The following is a 22,565-nucleotide window of genomic DNA, read 5'->3' as shown; positions in this document are numbered from 1 at the left end:
GCGGAGACACAAAGCTTTTGCAAAGACATGCCAGAGCCTCTGTGAAGAGACACAGAGTCTCTGTGAAGAAAAGACGCCAGAGCTTCTGTGCGGAGACACAGAGCTTTTGCAAAAATATGCCAGAGCCTCTGTGAAGAGACACAGTCTCTGTGAAGAGTTGCCGGAGTCTCTGAGAAAAGACACAAAGTCTCTGTAAATAGTACCAGAGCCTCTGTGTCTGTCGCCAGAGCCTCTGTGGCTATCATCAGAGCCTCTGTGGCTGACGCCAGAGTCTCTGATCGAGTAGGCAACCTTTTCAAGATCATACTCTGGATAAGGTTAATCCTAAAAGACTTAGTTTTCTAATGAAGATTCCGAAATAAGGTCCTAACCTGGAAATCCAAAAGTGCAGAGTTGTTACAGTAAGTCTTAGCTGTGAACGCACCACCGGCCGTTGCGTCAAGAATAATTTTAGCAGAACTGGAGAAGCCATTATAAAATGTCTCTAATTGAATGCAATGAGGGATTCCGTGGTGAAGACATTTCCGTAGAAGATCCTTAAATCTCTCCCATGCATCCGAAACCGCTTCATCTTCTTCTTGTCGAAACGTCATAATTTCATTTCTAGTTTTTACATTCCTCGTCGGAGGAAAGTATTTTTTCAGAAATTTTTCCGCCAAATCATTCCAAGTTAGGATCGTGTTTGGTGGTTGAGAATTTAGCCATGCTCTAGCTCTATCCTTCAATGTGTAAAGGAAAACCGTTAAGCGTAAGGCTTCTTGTGTAACTCCGGGAATTTTAAAATGATCCGTCATTTCGATAAAAGATTTTATATGAGAGTGTGGATCTTCCGACGATAATCCCCCAAACTAACCCATTGCGGAAATCATTTGTAACATTACGGGTTTTGGTTCAAAAGTTGTGGCTGTCATTTCGGGCCTACCAATTCCCGCGGCCAACTGACCGAATTCGGGGGTTGCGTAGTCCCGTATGCCTCTATTTTTATCATCGGCAATGTTAACCGTGGCCTCCCGTGGAGGTGGATTATCCCCCATGGTTTGGTTACGATTATTTCTACCTCTTTTACGTCTCCTAATGGTTCTTTCTAGTTCAAGATCAAGAGGTAAAAGTTCACCGTATTGTAGCTTTGGCATACAACACGGGAAGTACGAGTGAAACAAAAGAACAAGGCTCAAATGAAAAATCAAATATCTCAGGATAAAAATCACGTTACCTTTCCCCGGCAGCGGCGCCAAAAACTTGACAGGAAGGGATCGTTCGTGTTTTCCTAAGTGGGCAGAATATCCCCACAATGACGGTGCAAGTGCACGCCGACACTATGATCGCTTGCAAGTAATAAAGTGGTACAAAGTACCGAGATCGTTCCCACAGAGAAAGGACGTTTGAGATTTAGAGATTTTTCATGAACTTCTTGCACGAGTTTCAAGATGTAAAATAACTTTGGATTTTTGTTTATAAAAAGACTGAAATAGGACCGACTAGCTAATTAACGAAATAAACTTCTAATATTAAATGATGGGCATGGGTGCAAGTGTTGCTTAAGATAAAATTAATAATAAAATGGTTAGACTTTTACGAGTTCTTTATAAAAGTTCCAATTTCTCGAAAGTGAACTTTTATAACCGTGCCTTATAAAAGTCCATAAGGTTTTTACGTTTACCACTTCGAGACTTGCCGATCTAGCTAAAAAGTAAAAGGAATGCAAATTTCACCCAAATCTCTTTGTGATGAAAATACCTATTACTTAACCCCTAGATAGATGCATGCAAAATTCGCGTCTCCGCGTAATTATTCAAAGACCCTCTCGAGTTCATTGTGCATCACTTAAGCCGTATTTTGGATCCGCCCATCTCTGGGTCTAAGATCTAATATTAACACTTCAAAGTGATCAGCTTATCCGCATTTTAAGCATCGTCTTAAGTGACCAAGTTACGAAGTGATAAAAGATAAAAACACCCAAATATTATAAAAACATCMTAAGTTAAATTCACACCCACACCCACACCCATACAAGTAATTTAGCTAGACATAATTAAAGACATAAAATAATACTGAAATATAAATTGCATTAATGTAAAACTAAATTACGAGTACAAGGAAGTAAAATACTAGAAATTAAAGACAAGAAATTAAAGACATAAAATTAAAGACAAGAAATTAAAGACATAAATTAAAGACAAGAAATTAAAGACATAAATTAAAGACAAGAAATTAAAGACATGAAATTAAAAAACATTTATAAAGCATAATATTAATTACTAAAAGAGATGAGAGAAATTTAGAGAGTAATGTCTACAAAAGATGGTGTTTGACATCTCCCAAAATGGTTCTTGGCACTAGTTGGCACACCCTTGCACACTCAAAATGGTTCTCCCAAGCTCCTTTATATAGGGGAGAGGCAAAGGGGTGAAGGACACCCAATCATTACCCAAGGGTAATTAGTACTAGGTTAAAGAAAATACAAAAGAAAATAAAATACAATAAGGAAGACAGCTCATAACAGCTGGAGGAAAATATCTGGAGAAATTTTTAAGCTACACGTTTCCCAAGAAGCTTTAGCAAGGCTGGAAGACTTCCCACAGTGGGTAGAGCTGTCAGAAAAATACAGATTTTTGGAATAATACCTCTTCTTTTGTGTTTCAACATCTTTTTAAAACTTTTTGGAATAAAAGACAAAAACAAGAAAATTGGGTATTTAAAATTAGCAAAAAGGGAGGAAATACATAAGAAATAACTCTTAAAAATAAGAGTTATCATAAGCCAAGCCCGATAACACTATATCCAATCCAATGAACAAACCAAATAACTTGATAACTGAATAGCTCAAGATGATTAAACCGAATATTATCCGGTTTGATTATAATTTAGGGGTTATTTGTTTACTTCTTAATAGTTTCATTAAGAGACAACCTCTGAATCGTTAAGAGGTGAATCTTGTTTGGCGAAAAAAAGTCTGCCTCTTAATGGTTCTAAAACCCTATGAATGATTTTGTATCATGAGCCTCTCTTAACAATTCAGCGCCCTAATTTTGTTGTAAATAATTACCAAATAATTATATTTCATTTTGCACTATATCATGAGAGTCTTTTAATCATTCTGACCACTTAATCATTTTACACCAAACCATTCAACAACTGCCAAACGACTTCTTAATCTTAGGTGGCGTTTGTTTTTTAAGAGGTGCTGAAGTCTGAAGTCTGAAGTCTGAATTCACTTCTGAATTTTAAGAGGTGGTGCTGAAGTCTGAAATCTGAATCAGTCAGACTGTTTGTTTTTACGTCTGAAATCTGAAATCTGAATCAGTTAGACTGTTTGTTTTTACGTCTGAAATCTGAAATCTGAATCAGTCAGACTGTTTGTTTTTACGTCTGAAATCTGAAATCTGAAATCTGAATCAATAAGACTGTTTGTTTTGAGCTATTAAGTGTCCTCAAGCACTACACGTCTAATTTCCGTTGAGGTAAAATGATAGCAAGGTTCCCAATTTCTTCTTATAATAAATCTACAAGGACAGTTCACTGTTTATTGTTTAAAGCCTACTAAGCAGACATTTGAAGTCATCCTTTTTTGCTAAGAAATAACTTCTATATCAACTTAACTATACAAGCCCATCTCTATGGTATTTATTGCAGCATATGACTGAAATATTAATTGTTCGAGATAATGGCCGAGGAAACCAATCGATTTTGCTCGACTGGTCCGTTCTATCTTGAACAATTGAAGTCAACAGATAAAGCAGTGAACTTTATAAATGGGTCTATTTTGTGTTCATAATTTGTACAGATTGAATGATAAAACTTGGCCAACAAAACAAACAAACCAAAAAGGGACTAAAACCAAGCATTACRCAGCTTGTTTATGTATCCTCTGTCAAACTCCCTTATAGGACCGTGGGGTTCTCATACAAAAACCCTTATAGGAGGTAAACCCTAAACCCGCAAAACARAAATTAACCAAGCAAGTTCAGAAAATCGAGACATAGAGAGCTTGAGAGATCGAGATTGATACCTTAAATCGAGAGATCGAGAGGTAGTCAGCGACGYGATGGAGAGGTTGAGCGACAGCAGTTGAGCGAGAGAGAGATCRAGAGCAGYAGGCCACGAGATGGGGATGAGCGAATCMTGTTGAGCGTTGAGCGATGGAGAGGTTGAGCGACAGCAGTAGCGATTTACAGAGATGGAGAGAGCAAAGGTATTGAGCGATGGAGAGGGAGCGAGAGCGGCGACGCAAATAAGTGGTTTTCAGACTTTAGAATACCTCTAATACATTCAGACCTATTCACAGATTTTAAGCATTTAATTTAAGAAAAAAACAAACGCACTTAATAGCTCAATGTCTGACCGATTCAGACATAAGAGCCTATTAAGTGCTTATTTTTAAAAAACAAATAGCCCCTTAAAAAAATATCATTTTAATTAAAACATTAGAAAAAGTTAAAAATGAAATAAATCTAAAAACAAATAAACTTATAGAATAAAACACCTAGATTTAATTACCCATCATTCTATATGATTTATTTTAGATTTAGAAAGCCGCTAATAAATGTTCTAAACGACAAAAGTCATTAATACAATTTATGACTTCCTTCCTTCCTTCTTCCTTAGATAAACTTCCTCCAAATTGTCATCCAATATAAAACCCACTTCCTGAGACTTGAAGTCCAAAAAAACCCCCAATATTCTCCTTCCGTCGCCTGAACCAAACCCACCACCACCGTCCACCACCAACCCTGGCGTACCAGCCCCACCTTCCTGCCGTGCCGGAATGGCTCAACAAAGGCGACAACGCCTGGCAACTGACGGCATCCACCTTCGTCGGTCTCCAAAGCATGCCGGGACTCATCATCCTCTATGCTTCCATCGTAAAAAAGAAATGGGCGGTCAACTCCGCCTTCATGGCCCTCTACGCCTTTGCCGCCGTGCTCATCTGTTGGGTCCTTCTCTGCTACCGTATGGCTTTTGGTGACGAACTCTTGCCTTTTTGGGGGAAGGGGGCACCAGCCCTGGGGCAGAAATATCTGGCCCGTCAAGCAAGGGTGCCTGAGAGCACCCATTATCGAAACGACGGCTCAATTGAATCTCCGGTGAGCCAGCCGTTATATCCAATGGCTACGCTGGTTTATTTTCAGTTCACTTTTGCAGCGATCACGATGATTTTGGTGGCGGGATCGGTGCTTGGGCGGATGAACATTAGGGCGTGGATGGCTTTTGTTCCGTTGTGGTTGGTGTTTTCATATACGGTGGGTGCATTTAGTTTGTGGGGTGGTGGTTTTTTGTATCATTGGGGTGTTATTGACTACTCCGGTGGCTATGTCATTCATTTGTCGTCGGGCATCGCTGGTTTCACCGCCGCTTATTGGGTACGTACATCGTTTCTTTAATCTTTTTAGTTTCTTTCCTGAACAAATTGGTGGTGACGTCATCACAGGAAAAACAAACCAATTCACATTAAGCACACATCAAATCTCTAGAGTGATCTCATGGATCATCTAAAAAGCCGGTCCGACTCAATTATTGAAGATTGAGTTGTATTGGTCGTATAAATGTAACGTTTTTATAATATCCTATCACTTTTTATATATATATATATATATATTGATGTATATGTGTGTAGATGTGGAGGCTAGATAATAATATATGACTTTGATAAGAATTTTTGTTAAGACAGATGTGGACGGAATAATACAAGGGCTGTAGAAGTAGACTCTTAAGAAAATTAGTCAACCCATATTTGTTGACCATACAACCACGTTTTGGTCTTCAAATCACGCTACCAATAAACAATTTAAGTTTTTGTTTATTATAATCCTCTCTGACTTTTGTTAGGATATTTAATTGTTAATTTCAAGGTGTTATTAGATCAATCAAAAAAAATATATATATATATATATAAGCGATCAAATGAAAACCAACTTTCATTTGTACAAACTATACAAACCATTTTCATACGTCGATTTCATTGTTTAATCTTATGAAATTTTTTCATGAAATTGTTTAATCTTGTGAAATTTTTTCATATAATACTTTTTTGATGAATTTGTTTCATATATGGTTATGAAATTGTTTCATGTATTTCTCTAAAATTAAAATAATGAAGATGATAATATTCATGATTAACACCCTCCACAATAAAAATAGTTAATCAATCTCTCATAATTACAAACAAATGAACAAAATGAAAAATTATGATTAGTTGAATGTGGTTTTTACGATTTGTATAAATTAAGTGGTTTTTATTTGAACGCTTCTCTCTCTCTCTCTATATATATATATATATATATAAATATATCTATATAGACTTGGGATCATGTGAGACTAAGAGTTTTTCGTGAGACTTATAAGACCAATTCTCAATTCTTGGATTAGATCTACAATATAACAATCTGAACATTCATAAACGCCACGAAACTTCTCAATAATCACAAAATTGTCACCGTACAATTTTAGACTATTAGCTCATTAGCTTATAAAGTTGATCAATGAACATAAATTGGTCTTACAGGTCTCATGAAAAACTCTTGGTCTCATGTGAACCCAACCCTATATATATATATATATATATATATATATATAGACTTGGGATCACGTGAGACTAGCCTGTTTTCGTGAGACCCTTGAGACCACCTTTTTACACTGGAAATTTCACAGCAAAATGTTGTGAAGGTAACCTTCACAGTGTTTTTGCTGTAAAGGTTCGATTTTTTTAAACCTTTACAGTGTTTTTGCTGTAAAGGTTCGATTTTTTTAAACCTTCACAGTGTTTTTGCTGTGAAGTTTCAAGTGTAAAAATGTGGTCACGAAAACAGGCTGGTCTCACGTGATCCAACCCTATATATATATATATATATATATATATATATATTGATTTAATCATCTATAATTATAAAAAATGATTGCTTATAAGGTTGTTGATGTTGAGCCAGCTGTAATTTATAGGATAAGAACTGTACGGTCAGTATAAAGGTGTTATTATAAATTATGATGGTGCGCTGTTTTGAACATATAAACTTGAAGGTGTCGTTAAATACCGCGTTAAGATAAGGAAACGTGTAAGTAGAAGTATTTTGTTGTAATGAATTTTTATCGTTTTGCAATAAACACAACTTTGTACTGTTTTCTTTTTCCCATTGAAGGTTGGACCAAGGTTGAAAAGTGATAGGGAAAGGTTCCCACCTAATAACATCTTGTTGATGATCGCTGGAGCCGGACTGCTATGGATGGGATGGTCGGGTTTCAACGGCGGGGCTCCATATGCCGCCAACATTACTGCTTCTGTAGCCGTAATGAACACAAACATAAGTGCGGCCACAAGCCTGTTAGTTTGGACTACTCTTGATGTGGTTTTCTTCGGAAAACCATCGGTCATTGGGGCCATCCAAGGTATGATGACGGGCCTCGCCTGCATCACCCCAGGAGCAGGTCAGTATGGTTATTGTATGACCAATTTCGGCTGGAAAAAAGTGTATGCTTGACTCGACTGTATTCTATAAACTTAGTCTAGCTTCTGAATAAGCTGAGTCGAGCATTGATGTTAAGGAGATTGACTCCTTAAGTTAAACAAAATTTATTCATGTATTCCAAATCGACTCGAACTTAGAAATTACACTGAAGTTGAACTTCAGATAATCAGATTCCAGTAACTCGTTAAATGCTCAAGTCATTAACACTCGTATTTGGAATCGTGAATTTGGGATGCAGGGGTGGTGCAATCATGGGCGGCGATAGTGATGGGGATACTTGCCGGTAGCGTTCCATGGTTTACGATGATGATCCTTCACAAGAAATCAGTTTGGCTTCAACAGGTACGTCTTTCTTGTTTCTTTGTATGTTTTCGTCATCATAATATGTAATTATGAAGAAATTATGAAGCATATATATTTAATTGAACATATTATAACTTGTAAATAAAAAAGAGGCGTGTTATAACTTTTTAAATAAAAATGTTTTTACTTATAATTTTTATATTTCACATATTTTGTTATATTTTTAAATAATAACAAAAAAAATCAATATATTCTATATTTTAATACAACTTATACTGTACGTAGCGTAGGCAAAGGACTGACAAGCTACTCTCTAAATTATTCCTCAAATATCCTTATCTAATTATCTTCATTTTTATATTTATTTATTTATTTCTTCAATAATATATGTATTTGTTTATTTTATCAATAAACATTTTTCTTCTTGTTTTATAAGTTTATCATTTTTTTTCATGAATAATGATATGGTATTTAATTAAGAATGTAGAAGGATAAATTTACGTTACAATAAAATTGGTTTTATAGAACGTTTAAACATACTACAAGTGTTACAATAAGTTTATAGATAGTTTTAACAAGTTTTTTAAAGACACTTTTATAATAAATTTATTGTAACACTTTTAGGTTGGTTTGATCCTATAAACTTAAGTCTTATAAGATATATTTTTTAGAACGCTTAAACATTTTAAGAGTCATATAAAACTAATTTTGTTATATTATAAGTTTGATTTATAAACTATAGGGTGCAATTTACATAATCATATAACATAATTTATTTTGTTTCTTATTTTAAGAAATGTATTATGTCTTGTTATACAATCAATGAACCGTATCATAAACTTTATAACATAACATAACTTTTTGAGCAATAAATACGACATATTATTTATAGCTTTGTACGACAAAATTACTTTTTAAGTAACAATAGTTAAGTAAATATTATAATAAGGGACTAAGGGGCGTTTATCAAACACTTATCCGGTAAGCGCTTACCAGTAAAATTTAACACTATCAATTGCTTTACGGGTAAGATTTTAGTCCACCAAAATAACATTGCATGCAACAATTTACCTTGTAAGTACTAACCTATCTCAGATATTTTAAGTAATTGAGTACAAACCTTTTGATTTATGACACTAAATTCTGTATTAGAGGTGTTAACATTTGAGTTTTTAATGAGCTGTTTGAGTTTGAGATTAATAATTTTCGAGCTGAAATTAATCTTGAATATGAAAAATAACATGTTCAATTTAACGATTTGAGCTTCATAACACAAACAATGTTCCAAATTTTCCTCTCCCCCCTCATTTTTACTGATCATGTGAAACATATCATTATTCTATTTTAATGAGGATCTCCTTCCCTTCTGCCCACTCTCCGTTGATATATATATACATATACATACAATAGGTGGATGATACACTAGGTGTGTTTCACACCCATGCCGTAGCCGGTCTAATGGGCGGGTTGGTGACGGGTCTCCTGGCCGAGCCTACGCTATGCAGCATGACTTTGCCGGTTAGCGGTACACGAGGTGCATTTTATGGCGGAAGTGGAGGGAAACAATTCCTAAAACAAGTGGTTGCAGCGTTATTTGTGATCGGGTGGAACATTGTATCCACGACCATCATTCTTCTTGTTATTAGAATATTTATGCCATTACGGATGCCTGAACATGAATTGTTGATTGGTGACGATGCGGTTCATGGAGAGGAAGCATATGCGTTGTGGGGTGATGGCGAGAAGTATGACCCAAATAGGCACGGCTCGGTTTTTGGAGCAGCCGAGATAACACCAAATGATTTCGGTCAAAGCACGGCCAGGGGAGTTACTATTAATCTCTAGGTTTATATATTTGTATTCATGTGTGAATTTATTCTCATTCGTATTGTTGTATACATATCGGCATGATGCAGTGTATAAAGTTGAAAACAAAGATTGATCTTGTTGATTTTGTGGATACCCGAAACAATTTTTTCTAAAGTTCATTGATTCAACGAATACTGAACCTTTTGCTCAAATCGATTTCATAATAAACTAAAGGGTCGTAGAACAACTATTTATCCTTACCTTCATAGATATTGATCACACCCTTGTATACATGTGCCATAATGCTTAAACAAACACTATAATAAAATTGACCTTATAGGATACCTAAATTCTTTTGAAATTTCTAGATGGTGTCTTAGACTTCATTTATAGGATGCTTTTGGACGTCATAACAAATTTTAGAATATTTATAAAATAAAATGTCATATTAGTTATTTTATAGGACAAAAATTTAAAAAATGTCATATAAACACAAAGGTCCTATAAAAATATGGGTTTATAAGACACTTCTCAATAGTGTCTTATAAAATAGCTACTACAATACATTATTTTAAAATAGCTCCTATAAACTTATTGTAACACATTTAGTTGAAATACTTTATTTTTTTGTCTTATTAATTTATGTTCTATAAGGGTGTATTTGATATACTAAATACGAAAGAATGAAATATAACATGAATCATTGTTCCATGGTTTGCATCGCTTTTATGTGGAACAGAGTCCACAAAGTGAAACATATCATCCAGATAAATGGTTATCAGGGTATTCCTCAATTTTTCATTTTTTAGGGGGTCTTATCCTAAACCTCCCTCTTTGATATTATGTTACACAAAATAAAATCAAAACAAAGTACATTTAGTTTTCATGCAATCTGTGTTTTAACATGTATAACTCATGGTGTTTTCTCAGGATAATTGTGGGTATCTGGACACCAACTTGTGTGTACCATAAGGCCATAAGGCCCTAAAGTTAACAATCAAACAAATATCTGACAACCTTGGAGGGATTTGAACCTGCAACAACTTACCAGTCAAGTTACATACCAAAAAGAAATAAGACTTGTGGTTTGTAATCGTCATTTGAGGATCAAGATATTATATGAATACAATTAAAAAAACTAATCATGAGTGTCCAAGCCAACTTATGCGCATCTCGACTAATCACCATGTACTTTGACGAACAACTGAGAAAATCCACAGTAGTCTTCAAGACTCAAACTGGTGACCTCTTAAGAGGATCCAAAAGGTCAAGGTCGTCCCTTAGAGAGGGCGTACGTTGGTCTAAAATATTTTAGGTTATAGTAGTAGTTCAAAAAAATTAGTAAATAAAAAGACAAACTTTTTAGTACCTAATAGGACCTGAAAGGAACTAAAAGTATTATATTACGGACCCAAACATATATTGATTGATTATATTGGAGAAGAGCATATGTAAAAAATAACTTGGTCGTTCATTTTATAGTATTGTTTTTTGTTTCTCTAAATCTTTTATCTACTACCATAGTCTAAAACTAGCTACTTGCCTAGAAACGTTGATATATTTTTCATCATACATCTCTCATTGACTTTTTTTTAACTATTCCATCGGCTTGAATTCTTTTTTCTATTAGAATATACTAGATTTCTTATTATTAACTAAGAAAACTTATATTTTCCGAAAAAAAAATACCAATCATATGAGACAATACAACTAATATATATTTAGGTTTTCAAAATTACCTTGTTTTTATATACATTATTGACTCCTTGTTACCTAATACTGAGTGTATGAATTTTAAGTATTATCCTATCTCCAAAATACGAATAAGATATCAATCTATAATCAACATGGGTTTTTTATTCTAAGATTGATGGTTCCGAAAAAGCTGCTTTAGGCCTAAAAGTTTAAATTGGTGATGAAAAACATTAACAAGAGGTTAGATGAAAACCAAACTGATTTATATTGATTTACATAGAGTGTACTCTGAATAGTCAACAATGTGACCCCAGAAAATGTCAATCTATATATTAAAGGCATATCTTAAAATGTTTTTGATGGTAAAAAATATTGATGATACTATGTAAAAATGATATGGTGGATAATATTAACTTTGAAACAATCATTGATTGATTTTGTGTTTAGTAATACTTGGAAAAACAGTTTTATGTGCATTATTAGTATTTTTTTTTTTTTTTTGTATTCACAATTATTTTGTATGCTAAACACAATATATTGAAGATTTTTCAGTATTTATTGATGGCCCTTTTTTACATCTCTCTTAAGGCCTATAAAATGTCAGGAGCATGTGTGCAAAGGGGTGTTAAAGAAAACCGTTGGACCACTCAAATTGGTCGAACCAAGTCAAATTGGACCGTTTTTGGCAGTTTGAGCGGTCTAGCTGTCCGATCTAGTCTAAAAATAGTTAAACTGTTTGGTTCAGTCGGGTCAGCAGTTTGAACATTTTTTAGCGGTCTAGACCGAAACGACCGCCAAAAAGTATACATATATTAATTATATTTAGTTTTCATGTTATAGCTCAATTTTATGGAACAATTAATAGAATTCATCCAAGACATTAAGTTTGTTGTTTCATTTCTCAAATGATCATGTCATCTGAATTGGCAAAATTTCAAATTCCATTAAAAATCAAACCAAAATTCCAAATCATCATTCGACTTACTCAATATTAATCCAAAATTCTAATTATTGTTAAAATGGATTTGTTTAACCCTTTTCAACTTGCTCAATGTTTTTTTAATTGTCGAGATAGATGTACCTTTAATAATTCGGCATCCTATTTTTTTTTATTAATGTTATGTTAATAGAAATTTCATGTTGAATATAGACGTCATGTTTTGGTTTGAGTTAAAGCCTATAAGAGGCCCAAACTGCCTAAACTGGTCAAACCAGACATCCATTTTGTCGTCCAGTTTGACCAGTTTAGTCACTTGCTACCAAACCGCTCAGCTTAAAAAAATTCATAAACCATCATCGCGGTTTGATTTGTGGTTTGGGGGTTAAATCGCTCAAACCGGACCACAAACACCTTTAGACCTGCAAAAGGTCCAAATCTTATTTCCAATTGAGCTAACCCGACAAAGTTAATTCCATTGAATTCATACCAAGTCATGAATCCAGACCCTAGCTTATCACGTTCTTCTTCTAGTTTTAGACAGTCTTGTGCCTTTAAAACCAATTATATGAAATTTCTTATGTCCCAGATGATTCCAGAATATCTATCACTAGTATTCCTTTAATTACTCCCTATAATGTATTTTCTAATCCCAATATTTCTTTTTCAAAAAAGGTAAAAAAAATTGATATGATCCACCTCTCACGAGCAAGTTAAAGAGTTTGTTCAAGCTTCTAAATTAGACTCCCACCAACTCCCAACTACCACATCAAAACACTTAGTGACATCCAACAGACCTTCCCCAAACACTGCATGGCTCAAAGATACATACATATCCACTTTGGAGCTATCAGACTGACCCTTACTTTCCATGGTAGAAAAAGTCTCCCTGCATTTTTACGCAATACTCTAGTAGACACAAGGTTTGTAGAGTACCAAAATGCTTGCATAGGTAAATTAAACTACTTTAAATGTTGGAACTATCTTTCTCACTTTCTATCCAAATTTTAGCATGTCACTCAATGATTCTTCTTTACATATGACGTTTAAGGCCCAGATCCAGATTGGTGGTACTCCCCAAGTAAAAACGTTTGGAATTTTTGGTATGTACGGCCTGTAAGATTTGAAATGAAATTGAATTTCATTTTTTATAAATAATTTATAAAAACAAAAAATAAATAGTTATAAGCATAATTAAAACTTTTTTATTAATTGATTATTACAAAACAAATGTTTTCAACATATTTTAAAACATTATTGAACACAAATCATACGAAATACCAACAAATCCAATGAAATCCCATGTTTATAGGATTTCAATGAAATCTTGGGATTTCAAATCCAAACAATCCATTAAACCAAACATGGATTAGAATGAATTCAATTCCAAATCCAATCCCATAAACCAAACGGGACCTTAATATTTTTATCATCATCGTTAACCCTTAAAACTCAAATTAGAGCTTATGCACATCTCGACTAATTAGGTGAGAGCCCAGACGAAAACAATCGGGAGTTGGAAGGTACAGAAATTAAGGGAAGATATCGTGTATTTTGAACAAAAACTTGATTTTGTAGGAAGGAAGCAATTCATGATCCAACATGCACTTGCTTCAACTCCACACTTGCATTATCTTCATCCTCCTTGAGTCTTCTTCAGATGTAGTAGAGCATTTGTTATTCAATGAAAAAAGAGGAAGGCAACCTCTTCTTGAACATATAAGCATATTTCGACGAAGAGAAAACGTGAAGAACTCAAGGATCACTTTTTCACATTCAATAGAGGGCAACGTTGAGCAATATCAAAAGGTAGCCGGTTTAACAAAACCCGAAAATGGGAATAAACGGGGACTCAAGATAGAGAGCATTCATGGGAGTATTACATTGAAAGGGTTTAGTTCGAAGTTGGTGCATTTTGATTCTTTATTTCACTGAATACTTATAAGTCACCAAGATTACTAGTACTAAAATGATAACTCACACACAATTGTTCTACAAGAATTTAAGTTGATGTATCCTCATACGATGCGAATGTGTTGATAACGTACACAGGATCTCCGAGTTTGATGATATGTTCATTTCCTTCGGGTAAATCCTCACATACCATATTTTGCCCAAAGTACACCTGCAAAACCATTTAAACAATAATCGTGAACAATGAAGGAGTACATAGAAATGAAATTTATATAATTCCTCTAATCCAAAAAAAAGATTCCGCATTCGACTTTTGAATATCAAAAGTGTTACTCCGTCCATCCCAAAATAAATGTCCACATTTCTATTTAAATTTGTCCAACATAAACGTGCCCAATAACCTCCGGATCAACTCCAGTATCCCACAACCTACGGCTTACAAAGGGCTTAAATTTCTTAATCAAAGATGATGTGAGATGGGATGTCATATTGATGTGTTGATAACAAAAGTGAAAGATTAAAACTTTATAAAGGATATGTTTTGCAAACTAGCTGCTAAGCTAGTTGTTGGCTGATAAACTAGTTGTTAGTTTAAAAGCTAGTTGTTGACTAATAAGCTAAATGTTAGTTGATAAGCTAGTGACATTTGGTAAAAAGTAGATTATAAGCTAAATGACAAAGTAAAATGACCTAAAAGGACATGTTGAAAAATTACTAAATTCTAACATAAGAGCATCTGCATCAGAATCTCCAAAAAAAAAATCAAAATGGAGAATCAAAAGTTAAAATCTCCAAAAAAATCAAAATGGAGAATCAAAAGTTAAAATCTCCAAAAAAAAAAATTACATATATTTTGGAGATTCGAACACTAATTATATCATTAAAATATTATATACGTTTTATAAAAACTTACTTATCTCTCCTAAACATTTACCATCACTCTTCTACTTTCTCCATTTTGGCTAAAGTTTTGGAGAATTCTGTTGGAGAAAAAAAGTAGCAGCATAAAATCCCCAAAATCTTCATTTTGAAGAATTCGTTACCTGTTTGAGATGCTCTAAGGGGTATAATTGGAAAAAACTGAAAAATCCCCTCGAGCTTTTTGAAAAGATATCTGAAGTAGTTTTTTCAAAAAGATGGCCTTTAAACGAAGCTAGTTTATAGTTTACCAAACATGGCCAAAAGTATTTAGATCCTAGTAGACATGAACTTTGAAGTAGAAAGTTAAAGTGAGACTCTAGTTTTGTTCCAGATGTTAAAAGGTAGGGAACTCACCATTGCTTGCCCCTTTCGACCTGGAATTAACACTTTTCCAGAACGAAACTTCACAAGAGTCTCAGTCGGCTCAGAAGCTGAAACTGCATTTTCCTGATTAATTGTGGGCACCTGAAGAGTACTTGGTTATCGAAGCGACATTCTCTAAACACATTACCAAAAAGGGCGGAATAGCATAAATTGTTTGCATGCATGTGTAAGAATTACTCCCTCCGTCCCATAATAAAAATGCACGCAGTTTCTAAATGTTTGATTATTACACTTTTTTAATAAACTAAACGACAATTTTACCCTTAATAATAACGAGGGTAATGAGCTTCTCCATCCATCTCATAATTAAGAGTAGAATTGGAAAGTAGGCAATTCTTTTGAAAGTGCACACTTATTTCCGGACAAACTAAATTAGAAATGTTCACTTATTTTGCGACAGAGGGAGTAACATTCAATTGATGATCATATTGACAAGTAGCTAACAATTCACGACAGATGTACTCTTTTACCTTACAGCGGGAGCAAAGCTTGACACCGTGAAATGCTAAATTTCCTATTTTAATCTCCTTCCATAAGTCCTCGGCAAACGGTTCACAACGATCAACCAGAATGCTGAAATACATAAATAAAAGAGTATGACCACTAACGCTGTGACAAAATCGAAAGTTGTGTAAACTAATTATACACAAGCCTTCAATGAACTAGAATTGTAAGTTTGGATATATACTTTGGTCTAAATCGGTTTATTGGTACAGGTTCCTTGAGAAGCTCATTCAATGCATCTAGAGATCCCTGCCAAATTGCATTATAAATTAAAGATCCAACTTATTCCTAAACTTAATGTCTAATGCAAAAATTAAAAACTAGAAAACTGACCTGAGACACTAAAAGGAATGGGTATCCATCAGAAAACATAACTCGGAATCCAGGAGCATAATTGTGGTCCACAGGTCTAGTCTCCGACTCTATAAGAACATCAAAATTACTATTTAATTTTTTATGGGAAAAAGAAGAAGGGGTCGTTTACCAAACGCTTACCCCCGGTAAGTGCTTAGCAAGTCACATTACCTTACCGGATGAATATGACCAAGGACCAAAAATATTACCCGGTACGAGTGAAGCAAGAACCGAGAGTCATACCCGGTAAGTGAGGGCAACGAATCTTACCATGGTTAGCGCTTACCGGGTAGATTGTTGCATATGTTGCCGTTCTTTTGTTGACTAAAATCGTACCCGGTAAGCAAGTATAGTGTTGAATTTTACCGATAACTGCTTGCCGGGTAAGTGTTTGGTAAACGCCCTGAAGCCACTAAGGGGCTGTTTGGTTTGTTTTCCATTAAATCCTGTATGGATAAAGCTATCCATGTGGATTAATCAGCCTGTATAGATTGGGAAGGTTTTTGTTTGGGAGGGTTTTTTAATAGATGGAAGGGCGTGTATAGATTGAACCACCATCTTTTCATAGAGTTTTGTTGCTCCATACATGCATGAAAATACAATCTAGAAAAAGCTTAGCTTTCTGCATATAGCTCCCCCAGAAGGTTGCTGAATAAGTCATTTTTTATGTCATTAAGCCCCTATCAAACAGTCATGTCTAGCTGACCAAATAAGTTGCGAGTCAATTAAGTTCATTAAGCTGCTAACAAACGGGCCCTAAGGCTATGTTAGTGAAAAGTTGGCTATAAGCTAGTAATGTTTGGTAAAAACTAGCTGATAAGCTAGATAACAAATGTAAAATGACCTAAAAAGAAACGTTGAAAAATTAATTAAGAAAATACAAGGGCCATAATTGGGGGGAAAATCCCTGGATCTTGTAGAAATGCTACTTGAAATGCTACTAGAAGTAGAAGTAGCTTTTCAAAATGCTAGCTTATGGCTTATCATACGAGACTTTTGCAATAAGCTCAAAAAATAAGATACCTTTGGCCTAAGGCTGTTATTATGATTATCATATTCATCTAAGATAGAAAAACATCTTCTACAAATTAAGTTGTTATCATATGAGCAGCACTCCTCCAAAATGATGACAAACAACATTGCTTATATTCAAATATTACGGGTGAAGCCTTCATAAGCTGCCATCAACGACCGAGTTGAAAACTTCATACGACCGAAAATGTGAGTCCGGATTTAATGGAGTACAACAGTATGAGTTCAAGAAAGATGTGGTACATGTGAAAGCACTAGGTCTAGTATAAAATTTAGCACAGATTTTTTTGTGTTAGTTCCAATTTAGTGTAACGAAGTTTCTTTTTATCGATATATGTAACAAAGTTCCATTTTTTCTTATTTTGTACCATTTTTACCAGTAACCTGTTGATCTTGTAACATCTGACGATGTGGATACCCGTGTAAAGGACAAAAAACTTGTCATCCTAGTCATTAAATACTATAAAATCAACATGTCATCAGTGAAAATGGGTACAAAATATTGAAACTTTATTATAGTAAACAGGAACTAAAGCAAACTTGGTTGCATTTTTGCTGTAAAATTTATAGCAATAGACAAAAAGATGTTGAAAAACAATAGGCATAAAGAGACATAGATAAGGTGGAGCACAAACACCATGTCTCACATGCCCATCTATCTACTCATTTAGAGCTTCTAATGCCTAGAAATGAAATTACCTTCGTTAAAACGCACTAACCGACTGGGCTTGCCAAGATAATTGGTGAACCACTTGGAGGCTTCATCTCCCTCATCCAAAGCAGATCCTGACCATTCCCAAACCGAGACACCATCACATGTTTGAGGTGGTTTACACAATGAGACCTTCAGCTCATCCATCCCAGGTGCTCTTATCACTGAGTTTTACATTGTAGATCAATACTTCAACGTTAAACTGCTATATGATTGTGAAAATTATACATGCAATCACAAGTCATTATCACCGCATTCAAAAGAAATTATTCCAATGAAGGCCATCAGTGAAACTATTACTGTACTATCCAAAAAATTTTTATTAGTTATAGGATCTTTACCATCATACATGAAGAAGAGAACACTAAAAACTATACTCAAAAACGATTTCGAGCCTAATTACGCATTACATGTGTAAAGAAGCAAAATTGGAGAACAGTAAGTAGCAAATGAAATATGGAGTGATAGCTAGGGATCAAAAGAAGACTGCAAAAGTTTTGCAAAACATGGTAGCCAAAATCTTAATGAATCTTGTAGGAACGCAAACTGAACTCTTATATTATTTATCAATGAATGAAAGAAATAACAAGGATAGTGGGTACAAGTCAAGAAGTAGGTGATCTCCCAGACTCTAGACTGAACTTTTTCCTCCCCCCAAATCCTTGTCTTTAATGACCTATATATACTCAAGATTCCTAAACCTACCCTAATTCAAATAGCATACTAGAAAATATCCTAATAATAAAAGGCAACTAACTAATATTAACTACTAAGTCCTTCAAAGTCCTACAAATCACCCCACACCCCCTTTGAGGTCGGCGCTTGTACATTCTATCAAAACACCCTGGCATCAGAATCTTTATAAGTACCGTATTTAATTGGTGTGGTTGATATCATTCTCCTTTCTACTTGTAAAGTGCATGCTTTTGGGCCGTGCGCCATTTTTAACGTTATCTCCTTGCTGTTTTGGAGATTATTGTTGCACAAATCCTTATTCTAACATCATCATGTTGTGGTATATGAGGGTATGCCCCCAAGACTGTAAATCTTCTTCGATTAATAACATAACTACATAAGGAACCACCGTCTCCACTGGTGTACCATCAGAAACCACCGTCGCCACTACTACCACCACCACCACTAGTTATTGATGTAAGGAGTTGGAATCATTTATTTTATCCCACCTTAAGGACAAAATGAGAGTTGGGGGAGGGTATTGTTTTACCTTGGGTAGTGTTATCAGTCAAAAAGTCAATGTAGGTGGTTGGGCTTGGGGAGGAAGTCATTGGAGGCCTAGAAGGTCCAGTAAGTCAAAAAGGGTGGGTGGTGGTAGAATTGTACAATTGCATTAGTACAAGTATGTAAAGAAGTATAGTGAGTATATAACTAAGGCGGTGACTTTATTCTGTTTTGTTTGTTTTAGGCGAACGCCATGGAGAGATCTCAGCCTCTCGAAAGCTGAGAAACCGTTGTAATCATCCAATTTCAATTAGAAACTATTCATTTGACATTGTGTTATACCCTAGCTTGAAACGTAAACAGAAATCGTACTCCTTAACCTAATTCGTAAGCGTAAACACACGATAGCAGGATTACAGTAGCTAGAACTCGACGATTAAAACATATATGAATGAAATTGTCGGCCAATCTATTGAAGTAAGAAAACGGTACAATTCCCAGACTTTCGAGAGGTCTGGGTTCTCTCCCTGAGCTTATGCTCCAAACGAACTCAACAGGATTCACAAAACAGAATACCCGACTACTACCAACAGCTCCCTATTTAAGCAAACAGAATTACCAATCTACCCCTCCCTTATTCATGTTTAAAGCAAAGACTAAACAGACTCAACTAACTCCTTTTGTACGTAAACCTCAAAGGAGGTTTATCACATTGTTGTGTGCATCAAAATGCCCACACACCCTCCTCTCCTTTGGTGAGATTTGAACCTTTGAGCTCATGGAGGTTGAGATTTGAACCTTTGAGCTCATGGAGGTTGGGCTCTACCTGTAACCCCGGATAATGCTAGGCAAATGGCCCTTTAGTCCAATTGCCATTTTTTCTGTGAACAAATTTACCAATGTCCAAAAGACAACATGATTAAGAGCCTTCATCTCCTCAACCAATAGCAGCACGCCATCCAGAATAGACATCAGTGTACATCAAAATAGTCTCACACCATCCTCAATGCTTCACCAAGTAAGTTTACCTTTTCGAAGGACAATACGCAAATAAAACGGTTGTGTTTGAGGAGTAGTATGTGAATATGAGACGAAGAGGGAGGTCAAGGATGAGAATTAGTATGATGTTGACTATCATAAACTTGAACAACATGTGGACGAGGTCAAACTCTGAAGACTGCTCAGGACTCAGGAGAAAAGGCAAGGCACAACCTGTTTAAGAGTCAAAATATGATATTGTGTAGATTAACAAATCATCATCCTCACCCTCGATGCATTAGAGATGGAAATAAGAAAGAAAGAAATATAATTCTTGGAAGGTGACATCTCTTGAAACAACATAATAGTCAAGTGTAGAAGAGAATTAGGGGTCGAGAATAGCCTAGGAAAATACACATAAGAGATTCAGGATCCAACTCAGCAATGTGAGGTCTAGTATCTCGGATGAAGCAAGTATTACCAAATACCATAGGCTCAACAAATGTTTCATAGGGAAAAGAACCGAAAATGAGACAGCCCCACCAAGAACTACCGAGGGCATCCAGTTTATTAGAAACCAAGCAGTTGAGGCAGCATCAAACCAAAAAGGGTTTGGAACAGCCATTTGACATAAAAGTAGTAAGCAAATGGTGGAAAGATCAGAGATTATTATTTACCTAGGTAGGAGCTCTTGTTTGGCTTCCAAGCCAATGATATTGCATCATCAGGTAGCTCTACCTCAACTAGAGCTAACTTTGGATCCACTCTTTGAGTACAAGCTCTGCCTCGGGAATTCACAACCATCCATTGTCTATCCCATCTAAACCCTGTTAATTCAACGTTAACAGTAAGTAGAGATACAAGGTTAAGTAGCTCCTATATTAAAGGAGATATAAGAAAAGAGAACAACAATTTTTATCATTTATCCTGGTTCATTTGCAAACCACAAATTTCTAGCTCGTAGTAATTTCAGAATGGCATCATCGAACTCCTTATTACCTCAAAATTGAAATTGCCTATAAATAGTCCATTACAAATGATGCCCCTTTCATCAACATAGCTATATAAATGTGTTGGTACAAATCATGCTTCCAAAATCTAGCTAGGGTAATCTTTAAGCCCAATTTTTCATTTTCCGCGGGAGATCGTACAATTTAACAAATTCAATGGAAAAATTTAGGTCACTCATGATCTTAAACCATAAATTAGTTCAATTGGCAATACAAAATGGATCAAGAAATTTAGAAATTTAGGAATTGCCATAAAGTTGCTGGAAATACTGCCAAAAATGCAAGAAGTATATGAAGAAAACGATCCTCACCGGTGGCAGAGATGGGTGATTCTGAAACAGAGATACCCCTGCACGATTTAATCGGATATAGGAAGATCGATTTCACTTTGGCTGCTGCTTCTGCCGCCATGAATCAGTGTGTTTTTGACGGATTGCGGATTAATCGTCATCTTTATATATGGGTAGACAAAGGGGACCCTACATGAATTCATAAAAATGGAAAAAAACAAACTTTTGAAAAATGAGTTACATTTAATATTTTAACATTTTTATAGTATCGGGTTTAGAAAAAACATTTAAAAATCAACATAAATATTATAAAATCAAAATTAAAGTAAGGAAAATGATATTTTTATCAAATTTTTAATTATATTTTTTTTTCGATTTAAATTATAAGACATTAATTAACCCTTTATTAATTAATTTAATAGACGGAGGTCACAACTTTATTTTCAAATTAAAAAAATAAAAAGGATGTATTTTTTAATTTAAAAAATAAAGTTGTAACCATCGTTAATCACGTTTATTAAATCAATTAATGTAACGTTTTATTTTCATACCATATCCAAACCGAAATAAGTGATTTTAATTTTTATAAAAAGAAAATTGGTTCTTGAAGCCCTTTTATGCTCATGTCATGTCGAGGTAGGAGAAAAAAAAATTGCAAAATTCATTCCAATTTAATGTAATCGATTAGTTATCATGTTGGTTAACCGTATTTTGAAACACATAAAACAAAAACATTGACTTATTAAATTATCTATCGAGCTGTGAAAATTATTCAAGGAAAGACAAAAACAAACCCATTCTATGTTTTATATCAGCAATACGTGGAGTAACTCGGGTATAGCAGTAAAAGCAAGACGTTTCGGTGAATTGACTCATCAAGTTCCTATTGTTATTCGAATTCTCCGTAATTTCTTATATGGTGTTTATGTTCTTTAATATATGATACTTGTATCATTTTAATCGTTTCAACGAGTGCATTTTAATGACGTATTTGATAATAAACAAAATATTTGTTTTTATTTTAAATAGAGTAAATTATGATTTTCATCCCTGTTTTTAAGAATTTCCATTTTCGTCTGGTTG

General features: G+C 34.7%; 2 protein-coding genes and 1 non-coding gene across 5 annotated transcripts; 2 read left to right on the top strand and 1 right to left on the bottom strand.

The window, feature by feature from the left end:
* The first annotated feature begins 504 nt into the window (after positions 1–504).
* LOC112513848 lies at positions 505–610 on the top strand. Its single transcript, XR_003069315.1, has one exon. It is a non-coding gene; the product is annotated as a small nucleolar RNA R71 (small nucleolar RNA).
* A 4,111-nt stretch (positions 611–4,721) lies between these two features.
* Positions 4,722–9,734, top strand: LOC112513315 (ammonium transporter 2). Its single transcript, XM_025119545.1, has 4 exons — positions 4,722–5,360; positions 7,134–7,419; positions 7,699–7,802; positions 9,174–9,734. Exons 1-4 carry the CDS (start codon positions 4,830–4,832, stop codon positions 9,606–9,608), a joined length of 1,356 nt encoding a protein of 451 aa, XP_024975313.1. The 5' UTR covers positions 4,722–4,829; the 3' UTR covers positions 9,609–9,734.
* A 4,217-nt stretch (positions 9,735–13,951) lies between these two features.
* Positions 13,952–21,605, bottom strand: LOC112512595 (mitochondrial amidoxime-reducing component 1-like). Of its 3 annotated transcripts, XR_003069236.1 has the most exons (9): positions 21,504–21,605; positions 20,860–21,009; positions 18,013–18,189; positions 16,261–16,349; positions 16,112–16,176; positions 15,894–15,996; positions 15,394–15,504; positions 14,136–14,329; positions 13,956–14,097 (listed from the first exon to the last, which is right to left on the bottom strand). XR_003069236.1 is itself a non-coding variant. In XM_025118643.1 (8 exons), the coding sequence occupies exons 1-8, from the start codon at positions 21,601–21,603 to the stop codon at positions 14,207–14,209; spliced, it is 918 nt and encodes a 305-aa protein (XP_024974411.1). In that variant the 5' UTR covers positions 21,604–21,605; the 3' UTR covers positions 13,956–14,206. The 3 variants fall into 3 exon arrangements, 2 of the variants coding, with proteins under 2 accessions (XP_024974413.1, XP_024974411.1); XM_025118643.1 differs by having other exon boundaries at positions 13,956–14,329; XM_025118645.1 differs by lacking the exon at positions 15,394–15,504 and having other exon boundaries at positions 13,952–14,329.
* Between the last annotated feature and the right edge of the window lie 960 nt (positions 21,606–22,565).

This window comes from Cynara cardunculus (genome assembly GCF_001531365.2).
Source record: "Cynara cardunculus var. scolymus isolate 2C chromosome LG 5, CcrdV1, whole genome shotgun sequence".
Lineage (NCBI taxonomy): Eukaryota > Viridiplantae > Streptophyta > Magnoliopsida > Asterales > Asteraceae > Cynara > Cynara cardunculus.
The sequence above is the reverse complement of the archived record's forward strand: the minus strand, read 5'-3'. Positions and strand labels throughout refer to the sequence as shown.